At 35.3% G+C, this 11,390-nt stretch overlaps 1 protein-coding gene across 1 annotated transcript; it reads right to left on the minus strand.

The window, feature by feature from the left end:
- Nucleotides 1-581: 581 nt before the first annotated feature.
- On the minus strand, nt 582-9,713 carry LOC129313545 (vacuolar protein sorting-associated protein 51 homolog). Its single transcript, XM_054956758.1, is given in 21 exon segments — nt 582-954; nt 957-1,035; nt 1,197-1,373; nt 1,459-1,686; nt 1,823-1,873; nt 1,968-2,039; nt 2,295-2,411; nt 2,514-2,783; nt 2,933-3,042; nt 3,346-3,412; nt 3,565-3,638; nt 5,184-5,251; nt 5,340-5,440; nt 5,703-5,825; nt 6,209-6,286; nt 7,082-7,159; nt 7,346-7,444; nt 8,541-8,648; nt 8,751-8,805; nt 9,108-9,247; nt 9,413-9,713. Coding segments are annotated over 21 exon segments (2,310 nt in total). The 5' UTR covers nt 9,593-9,713; the 3' UTR covers nt 582-919.
- Nucleotides 9,714-11,390: the final 1,677 nt, after the last annotated feature.

Below are 11,390 nucleotides of genomic sequence, written 5' to 3' on the forward strand. Positions count from 1 at the left end.
CCATGGCAAAGTTATTGGCCTGTGAGAAAGTTATTATCATAGCTGCTAGTTTTCCTCGCTCAAGAATGATTACGAAATCTGATTGCTCGGATCTAACTGCTACTTTTAATTCCAATAGCTTTTATGTATGTTACACTGAATGATCTCTTTGAACTCATCATATCAAAATCTTTGAACTGGCAGATTGCATTAATGTATTTTAAATTTGTATCGTATTTTGTAATAATTTAGGAGTCTTATTGTTGTTTAGATAATTAGTTTTTAAGAGGCAAATATGATTTTTATATTTTGCTGGTGGGTTAGCCCGCTAACCCATTGCAGGTTTGTGAGTTGGCAAAAATACAGCCTACTAAAATGTAGATTATACTAACCCACACTGCTAAGCTCGCAACTCATGAACAGGCAATATTACCAGCTTTACTGGGCATACAGGTTGTGAGCGTAGGGGAGAGAGCGAGGGAGAAGTGTGTGATGCATGTGAAGAATCTTCCTCCTGATCATTCTGTTTTCCCTCAATGCCCTCTGACATTTCTGTTATTTTCTTTTCGTTCTCCAAGAGCGATAGTCTGCAATAATGGGGATTGAGACTCATTCGCATCAGTATTGTCCGATTCTCCATGTAATTAGCGTAACCTTGACACCCGTTATACATTACGAGTTTACAACAGATTTACATGATTAAAAGGAATCCGGCCTAAGAACTACCAGTTTCCACGAGAGTTGACAATTAACAAGACTCTGAATGCTTGAAGGGTGACTTCAATTGATCCCGAAAACGGATGTCAGCTAAAATTGAAGCAAATACATGCGGCTCTTTAGCTCGACAACCTCAATAGCTCCGGAAGGGATGTATCAGCTGCGCAGCAGATATGAAAGGTAAATTGGATCGTCGCCTCTATAGTCCATTACCATTAAATGATCATGAAGTTACTGTGTCACGTTCCTTAGTTTTTGCTTGGCTTGTATAAGTTTGTCCAGTATTGGGGGTTCCAAAGGAACTGGATCAAGGCATCGCTCTGCTGCAGCAACAGTCACCTGTGGTCCAAAACCAAGAAAACAATATGCAAATTCAAGGGGAAGGCATGGAGAAGACAAGCTTGACTTGAGCAACTACACAGCAATCTAAAATTCAAAATCTTTTATCAAAAAAAGAAAATCAAAATCCATAGTATGAGTATGACTTTAATAATTCCAACCTCATCAAGCAAGAAGTCCATGGCGGCTTCGTCTTCAACTCTGTCTCTTAAAGAAGTCCTTAGGAACTGAATATCCAACTGAATTTGCTGAAATCCACTCCGATTAAAAGTCTGGTGTCGAGAGAATTCTTGTAGACTTTTTAGGCACAATTTCACTATCATTGTAACAACGGAGTCCTGCAGTTTGAGTAAAAACCTGATAACTTAGTCCATGATCACTTATTTTAACTTTCGAATCACCAATTTGATCATTACTCGATACCTGTGTGTATTCTACTTTGGTGAATATTTCAACCTTCTGCTTAAACAGTTTAGCTAAATGTGTCTCTAAAAGCTGGCTTCTCGCTCTCTGAGTATTTGACCTGCTGAGTTTCTCTTCACGCAAAGGGTTGCTCCTTGATGAGGCAGTACTTCCATTACTATCAGTCCTGCGGTGTCTGCGCTTCCCTTGAGGCAAAATCTGCTTCACTTCATTACCTATTACTTCAACCTGGAAAAGAAACTAAGAGAAATTAAAACATTCTGTTTGTTTAACATACATGTTTATCCAAAAAATTTATGATTCGATCCTCTGAACCATCCAGGCTATAGAGTAATCCATTTAAAGAATAAAAAGGTATACCAACCTCTTGAAAGAACAAATCCACAAACATATGAACTTCCCTCGGCTCCTTATGCTGTGCAGAGAACAAAACCAATTTCAAAATCAAGCTCTCGTCATATTACACACTGTCTAATAAAACTGGAAATGAAGACATGCATGAAACAGACCTTAACCCAGTTAGGTGTGTTAAACCTCTTCTTCAGGAGAAGTGATATCTTCTGAGTTCTCATATTTATGTACTGAAAAGAATCAAAAGAAGAATATGTGAGTGCTTCTAAACTTAAAATAAGGTATATTATATTATTATAAAAAGGAGGAAGAAAACGGACAGGCAAAACGCAGGACAAGAGAACCTCCTTGCCAAAAACACTCAAACAAAAATGGTAAAGCAGAAGTGCAGGATAAAAAAGATGCAGCGAAGCTCACCTCTAGGCTCAACGAAGTTGCAAGCACATTGGAATAGCGGGTATGTGAATATGATATTGACAACTTACCTGGTGAAGGAATTTTTCACCCGCTGATCTAAATTTCCGACAAATCTCTCCAGGAACAAAGGCAGGTCCATGTTCATACCCTCTAGCACTACCACCAGAAAAGGAAGCTGCTATTTCCTGAAAATCACAAGGCATTCCCAGAGGATATGAAGGAAAACTAAGTGCAGAAATAAATGCTTATACAGGAATATCAGATAGCTCTATCAGAAGGATCCTTGCCTCAGTGATTCTTGGTATGGTAGTTTGTTCAATAAAAGCAGAAAGCTGTGACAGTACTAGGATGAGGCCAGCAATAGCTTTGTCACCTTGAGCTCCCTCTGTCGCACCCTGAACTTGAATGGCAGAAGCAACATTTCTTCCAGAAAATAAAAGGAACTTGTCCTCAAGTTGCCTGAAAAAATCTTGCAATTCTTCTTGAACGATATCAATAATGACCTCTCTTAGTCTAACAACTAGCCCAGAATTATCATCAAGAATTTTGCGGAAGTCCTACAATGACCAATGAAAAGCATGATGAAATCAAACCTGAATGAAGCAAAAGAAGAAATAGTTGGAAAAGCTTAACAAGAACACATTATGCACATGCATAAATATATATAATCCACATTTACCTATCCAATTTAGACAAATGTGCTTACCAGCAGGACATTTGTGCTGCCTTGGAGAACTGCTCTTGTGCTAGTATCTAAAGCAACTTGCAGAGAGTAATCTTCCACCTTTTCCTTTTTCAGGACTTTTAAGAGGGAATCTACCAAAGAGAAGGTAGCTCATTTTAGTAAGACAGTTTACACAGAACATTATTTCCCGTTAGCTTAATACATATGTATACAATAACCATCAAGCTATCTTGATAAGAGCCCTGCCCTGATCATATAACGTCTCATTTGCGTTGATAATTTTCATTGGCAAAAGTCACTTTTTCACAAACATACAGTCTGTGATCTCCGATTTTTGTTCTGTTTTTGTGCAGCAGAATAAACATTTCAAATTTTAAGCTGAAACTAAGAAGTAAGAACTAACAGTTTACTGCATACATAATCATAGAAGTAACCTGATATATCTTGCAGAAGATGAGATAACGCACTGCTAACATACAGCCTGACAGTAACCTTCGAAGCCTGGAAAAATTTATATTAGTCACGGAGATTTCTTTCAGGAAAAAAAAGGATTATTTCAAGTAGAAACAAGGAGAAAGTATAGGGGAGAGGTAATTGAGAGGATACATCCACATTTCAAAATAAAATTTTAGAAACTAATCACAAAGGATGACCTCAATAGTGCAGTCAGAGAGAGCAGCTTCCTCTAAGACACCATCAACCAGGAGCACATCATTCCAAACAACTCCTGCATCCGGATGATGTTTGATTAAAAAATACAAGAACTAAGGAAAATTATTGAAATTTAGAAAACATAATACCCATAGAAAAAATTTGTTAAGTTGAAGAAAAACCATGGCATTGAAATGCACACACACTCTTCTAAAATGTCAGAACAATAAGAATTGAGGGTTTCCTCATTATTGAGTCAATAGACAAAGTATCACATGCCTTGGACCAATTGTTGCAAGATGGACAAAAGTTGATGTTACACATTAAAATTTTGAAAATATTGTTGGAAAATATTTATATTAATAGTTATCTCATATGATACAATGTTTGTTAGACACATAAATATAGGTTAAAAACTTCTCATTAAGGTCATGATTCACATCATTGAAAGGGGGTTACTAAATGTCCATTCCATCGAAGTAAAAAGGAATTCAGAAGCACAATGATGGATATCTACGTAGGATGGAGAAGCCTACCTTAAAAGCTAGTTGTTGGATGAGAGAACCAACTCACTTAAATATCCTATTGAACATCTTATACCATTCAATGTTGGATTTGGTATCCCATATAACTAGGCCTCCTACCGATCGAAACCATCCATAGGTAGTACTCCTTGGAACTGCCAACAACTAGACTTTAATATCAATTGATGGGCATCTAAGTGGGATGAATAATCTTACCCCAAAAGCTAATTGTTGAGATGGGAGAACCAGCCCACTTAAATATCTAATTGAATACCCCCATACTACTCAATGTGTGATTTCATATCCCATACTACAAAGTCTCAATCACAATACAAAATTAAACAGATGCTTGTAGTTTCAGCACTTAGAGGAGACATTAACAATTATGTAAATTCACAAAATGGGGGGAAAACTATTCCATAGATGCAATCAAGAAGAAATGATCTGATCAATAGTTACATGAGCCTTCTGAGTAGGAGTCAATAACCTTCTCTTTTAATCAATCTGAGAGTCAAATTAGCTAAGCATGGCATATTCATAATAATTAGTTTGGGTCAAATCCCTGCTACTACATGTACTGTAATTTCAATGTTAACCGTGACATATGTTTTAATATAATTATCAACGCGAGAGATTGAATAGTATGTGTCAGATTGTAAGTGTTCCAAAGAAATTTCCTCACCTCCGCCTCTCTCTATTTGTCTTCAAGGCATTCGAGCCTGTCTTATAACCCTAATTCTAATCTCATAATTCTTGTGCTACTAGTACGTAAATGTCCAATTCTCACCATGTCCTACTCCCACCACATGCCATGCATTGTATGTAATTATACACACAAGAGAATGACAGGTTTGTGTGAATGCTTCAAAGAAAAATTCTCAACACCCACCCCCTTTTTTTAATAATTATAATTATAAAAAAATTGTTAAAAAATTGATATGATTGTTGAAATGAAGAACTAATCATATATCACGCCAGAGACTTAGTCAAAGGCCACTGACTCATACTCAAGGCGAGACTACACAAAACATTAAGTTTTAGAAATCAAGCTGAAATCCAGAGAAACACTGGAGTATTAAAAGAATCATACTACTCACGTAAGATCCCAAGTAGATCAGCTGCACAAATTCGTCTCTTTACATATTCCTCGGTAATTATAAAGTTCCTAAGAATATTTCATCAAAAAAATTGTATATAAGATGAAAATTGTATAGGAGGTGAAGATACTTCAAGCTGTAGATGAGGCTACAAACTTGGTAATCAAGTCTTGAGCAAGATTGTTCAATTGCTTTTCTGAATCAGGAAATATTACTCGAAAAGCACGAACTGCCTCCACAAACTCTCGAACATGTGCCTATATTAAAAAAAGAGAAAGACACATGTATTTGCACATATTAATGCTGGAAGGCAAAAAATAGCAAGGAAAAGCGAAGTCCAAGGTCCAAACACATAACATGTCACTAGTAATAGCTGTATCAACCACTACAAGTATGTGTACTAAAATTGAATATCTTATCTAGCCAAAGATAGGATAGCAATAACATCTTAATGGGGAGAAAATGATATTGAACAGCAGAATACTTCTACTATGGTGCTTGATGTATCATGCTTCTAACCTCATGAGCAGAAGCAAAAGGAGAAGGATCCGTTGGAGCCTTGTTTATCTCTTCCGGGTTCAGATGAATGTCAGTAATAGACTGTTCCAACTTCTCAAGTAGCTTTGCCTTCAAATTTTCCACCTGCCAGTAATAGAAAGATGCCACATACGAATATGAATAAGGCCCTGAATAGTGCATACTTTAATATACTATTATTCCTTCCCACAGCTGATCTTCAAAATTCTCAGCAAAATGCAAGGCCAAAGCAGGTTCAACTTTCTAATCATAAATTTTCCGATGATAGCTGATTTAAAAAACAAAATACACACACACGCACCAACCCACCCCTAACATGCCTTGGCAGTAATTTTCCTCTAGAACTCAGAAGATGTTAAATGGGTTATTCCATTGAGGGAGGGAGGTGATTGGGAGGAGTGGAAGAGTAGTATGAAGAAAAAGAAATATCTGCTTGGCTGCAACAATGTTAAATGCAATTTTGAGGAGGCAGAAAAAGGGTAACAAACCGGAAAGTCCAGCTGCTTAAGGAGCACTGCAGCCTCAGATCTCACTTGCATAGATTCCAAATCAGAAAATAGCCTTCCCTGGTTATAGAGAAAAAAGTCAAATCTGGTGACAAGCTTCTCAGTTCTCAGAAACACAATGACTGTCAGCTTCGAATTCAGGATGATATCATGAGTTTCTAAATTCACTGCATTTTTAAAAACTCTTAAATCAAAATGAAGAAGATAAGGACAGGATGGTATACCCTTCTCCTTAAAAATTCAAAATCAGCCCAAATGAAATAGCAGAATTTACAATATTAATGTTGACAGAGTATAAATAATTACAGACTGACTTTAGAAAATCCCTCAACTACTTTATTTTAACCATTATATCTAATTTTTGTCTTCCAAATCCAAGAAGAACAGCAAAGAAACCAAAGTCCACTACGTGTTATAATTCCAGGACATTCCACATCAATGAAATTCTACTCAGCTGCTGACAGGAGGATTTCTCATAAACAATTCTACTCAACACCATAGCTCAGACCTTACAGCAAAAATGACATTAGTTGGACCAGGACTGTCGTAGCTCCAAAGATCGATGATATTAAAGTATAAGCAATGGATTATTTACATGGGCCAGATGCCAACAACCAATGAAGAGAAATCAGGCTTATGGAATTACCATCAAATAGTAGAATCAGAAACACAGCTTGAGTACCTTATCTCAAAAAGAAAAGGATTAGTAAATTGAATACTGAATAATCCTAAAGATTATAAGGAACATGAATGTTGCAATATCAAGCAATACATGAAAACATTCAAAATTGTCTCTCAGCTTATGTTTTGACACATGCACAGAAAGCCTGATAGAATAAGGAGAACTAACTGTACCTGCAAATTATTTATTATGATAGCGATTGCTTTTTCAGACTCTTGTCTGCAATCTTGGAATGATGAGTCTCCATATGCCTGCCGCGAGGAAAACAAAAACAAGAGTCGTTTCATCAAAGCAACAGATTTATACATCATGAGAAACATGTGCCAATTTTTCAGGTGACAAATATATGCTAACGTTACTTCTGAAGAAATTAATAATTGCTAAATGTAAACAAAAACAAGGGAATGGATTGAATTGACATGCCAGCCCCGCACAACCTTAAAGATTGGCATTGCTCCAGTGAAGAACCTGACTGCATCAGCATAGGCCTCTGATTTGATGCATTTTCTTAATCTATCAGGTAGATCATATATGAACTGCTCTTACACCAAGGTGAAAAGCGTGTTAGTCATAGGCCCAAACATCTAGAATCAACGTAAACAAGCATACTGCAAATACTGATATGCTTCTATCAAAATTTTAAAAATTATGTTTGGATGGATTACAAGGATGGATGGCAAGGAGTTGAATGGTCAATTTGGGGTAGCCTCTTCTTTATGAGACTCTTCTGCAATGACATGAAATAGGAAACAAGGGACTCCAACACCCTTCCTAGCTACTCAAAACCAACCTTTTTTTTTTTTTTTGGTTCCTCCATATTGGGGGCTTTTGGAAGGAATGGAATGGACAGGTGGTACAATTATATTATATCCGCCTTCATTAAAAACTTCCCAGAATCACATTCTTGATAAATGCAATATTGAAAAAATAATTCAAAAAACATTCCATTCCATTGATGATTCACGCCCTTCCGCCAGTAAATTCTCAGACAATGGAAAAGGCATATTTCTTTCTGCTCGACTCCTTGCCTTTTTACTCCACACAATTCTCTTCTAAACTCCCCAACATAACCAAGGAGTAAATTACTCTTCCTCTCATTGGGGGATGCCTAAATTACCCAGTGCTCTCCTTTGTTTTGAAATTATATAATAACCTCCCTTATAGTCAAAGATGCATTAGATTATCTCTTCTGCACCCATAATAATAATTAGAAAAACACAATTACACTTATTTTGATTACAATGCCCAATAACCTATTATATAATATAACAAATATTAAATCATTTTAATCAACATAACATGGTGAATTTTTTAAATATAGCAAATTTTAAAATCATTGAATAAATAATAAAATTATAAAAAAATAATATATTCACAGAATGATATTTTAAGACTGCACAATTGAAGAAAAGAAATTAATTTTATTCTTGAGGTTATTTTTGTTATATTATAACTCCAAGGGATATTCAAAATATATAAGAAGGCTCTCCCCGGGCCCCGGGGGGGGGGGGAGCATGCTCAGTTACAGAGGAGAGACTAGTAGCTAATGCCAAGCGTTAACCCAGAATAAATATTTCAGTGTGTAACAATGCCAATGCATGCTGCCAGAAAGTTGTGTTGCTGCTTTAATACCTGAACTTTACGAAGAAGATTGCAAGTCCGATGTAGTTTCTCTACATGCTCTCTTTTCTCATAAAGAGAAGTGTTAACAATATCACTCATTGATTGCACAGACATTATCTGCATAGGAGATAAAAATAGGATTCCATCAAAAACATTTTATGTTTTGATTTTTCAAAAAGAACAAGTAAACCAAGATTGAAAAATTAATGCTGCGCTTGCCTTCTCAAGAAGCTGTTCCATATTTGCTTCCATCCCGGAAATGTTACTTTTCATCCTGTTTGGCAAACAAATTGTATCACACATTTTGTGAAGAAACATATGAACCAAGTCATTGAAAACGCAAGGTATACACGCCAAAAACAGGGAGGATTTTTTTTTTTTTTTTAAGGAGAAAGAGAAAGGAAGTTTGTATGAGCATTTGAACGGCAGTGTAGACGGCGCGATTTCGAAATGGTATGTCATGTAACTCATGTATCAAAAGTTCGTAAGCAGTCATTTCCCCACAAAAAAGAAGCAGAAGTTAGAAAAATAATAAGCAGCGCATAAAGGAGGAATAATAGTTAGAAAAAAGGAAACCTCTTTATTGTATCTGTGGCGCTGATGAACTTATTATAATTCTCGTAGACCAACATTTGCAGGTCAGTGTCAAGATTCTTAATTTCAGCCGCCATTTCAACATGCCTCTGGAGCAGGCCTTCCAAATTCGACTTTTGTACCTTCATAATTCGCATGATAAATGCACAAGAGAATCAGCCACTCCGTACGCCAACTTCAAACTCATACTACCGTTACAAAAACTCGCAATAGCCTAAGAGTTCAATTTCGACCTCAAAATTCCCCCCTGGGGGTGGATTTATAGATTCAATTAGAACGAGAATTACCAGGTTATTCATGTAGTGATCAGGATCGAAGGAGGTGGAATTGATGTCATCAAGAGTGAGGGATCTTGACGACCCAATGCTGGAGTTGGACGGCACGGAAGGGTCCTGAGAGTAGAAACTGGAGAGAAGATCTCTCGTTCGCTTAGCTTTATCGTCTAACGATACTTCATCGGTCCCCATTTTCCTCTTTTCTTCGATCTAATCTGTGTAGGCGCTGCACCGATCTGTGAACTGAAATTGCTTTGCTCAATGGCAAAGACGTCTGCATCGGCTGCTATCCCTATATATTTTACTGGGGAAGAAGAAAAAATGCTATCGGTTAATACTTCAATTGAAAGCAGTCAAACACGCCGTGCGACCTGTGCACCACTGCATGGTAAGAACCTCCATTACCATGGTACGACGTCGTTGGTTATCTCCTTTCAGAGTTTCTTTTGTTTTTTTGGTTAATGATCAAATACGACTCCGAGTTATTGTTCAAAAATTATTCTAAATTTTAAATTTTCAAAATATATAAAATAAATTTTAAATTTTTAAATTTATAATAAAATAACTGTTAACTTTTTTAATATCATTACTGTTCATGAGAGTACTGTAACAGTTAGGATTAAATTTATAAAAAAATAAACCCTATACTTGCGCAAACAATAATAGTATTAAAAAATTAATAATTAGGGTTTATTTTGCTATAAATTTAAAAATTTTAGAATTTATTTTATATATTTTAAAATTTTAACATTTAGGATAATTTTTGAATAATAATTCATAGTCCTATTTGTTCATTAATCCTTTTTTCCCCAATCCTTTCATTGTTTATTACTCTATTTTTCTTTTTCCTTTTTCTGTTCTTTTTTGGGGATTATACTTGCAATTTTATTATAATTATAAACATGATTTCAAGAAAAAATTTATAATATATTCATCACATTACATAAAATATAGGAAGATTGACAACACTCTAAAATAAGAAATGTACAGTTCGGTATCACAAACTATGATAATAATAGTAAAATCTTAAGAGAATTTTTTTCAATTAAATTTTTATATGAAATTACTTTAGTACTTTTATATAATTTAAAAAGTTATGCTTTTCTAAATTATTTTAGTTGTTAATAAAATCTTTTACAACTACTTGTATCAAACTTGTTAACGATATAAAATTAATTGAATTTTATTGATAAAAAATTATGATTCATTAAATCGTTTTAGTTATTGGTAAAATCAAACTTGCAAATATTTCTGTCAAACTTATGAACCACATAAAATTAGTTAGACTTTGTTTTGTGAAAAAATTGCTGATAGAAAATTGTGATTTCTTAAATCATTTTAGTCATTGGTGAAACTACCTGAAAATATTTATACTGTTTGGGCTAAATATGAAACATCACTTAAATAGGTCACAAGGCTAGTTAGGCTGAGTAGTCGAAGCATCAGGCTCAATATAAACAAAAAGGGCCGGCCCTGAATCTCAATAAAGTCTATAACAAGTAAACATGCCGAAATCTCATTAGCTTCAAATATCATACCATTGGCACGAAGACACGACTCTAAGTAATGTTGAAATCTATGCCCAAGTGGTTCGGTGAAAGGGATTGGTTATCAAAATAAAGCGACCGTGCCATAAGTTTCATGGGATTCATGATTCTTTGGCAAAATATGTTAAGTCCTAAGGGAAAGGCTTTTGTTATTCGACACTATAAATAAAAAGAAGAAAAACAGAGAAGGCTAATCAACATTCAATCAAGACTCGTATATTTTACATTCATTAGCCCTTTTCAGTTTTTAGTTTTTAGTCTGTAATTTTCTACACTTCAATAAAATTATACACTAGTTCTACCAAAGTCTTTTATCTTTTTACATCTGAACGAACTATGGTAAAGGAACTCGAGACCCTTTTTGTTATCTATTGAGATTAAATATATCTGGCACGCCTGGTATTTATTGTTAAACCACAAACAATTTGTGGCACACCCAGTAG

This window comes from Prosopis cineraria, unplaced genomic scaffold (genome assembly GCF_029017545.1).
Source record: "Prosopis cineraria cultivar Desert tree isolate PC_DT_omini unplaced genomic scaffold, ASM2901754v1 PC1, whole genome shotgun sequence".
In the NCBI taxonomy this organism is placed as follows: domain Eukaryota; kingdom Viridiplantae; phylum Streptophyta; class Magnoliopsida; order Fabales; family Fabaceae; genus Prosopis; species Prosopis cineraria.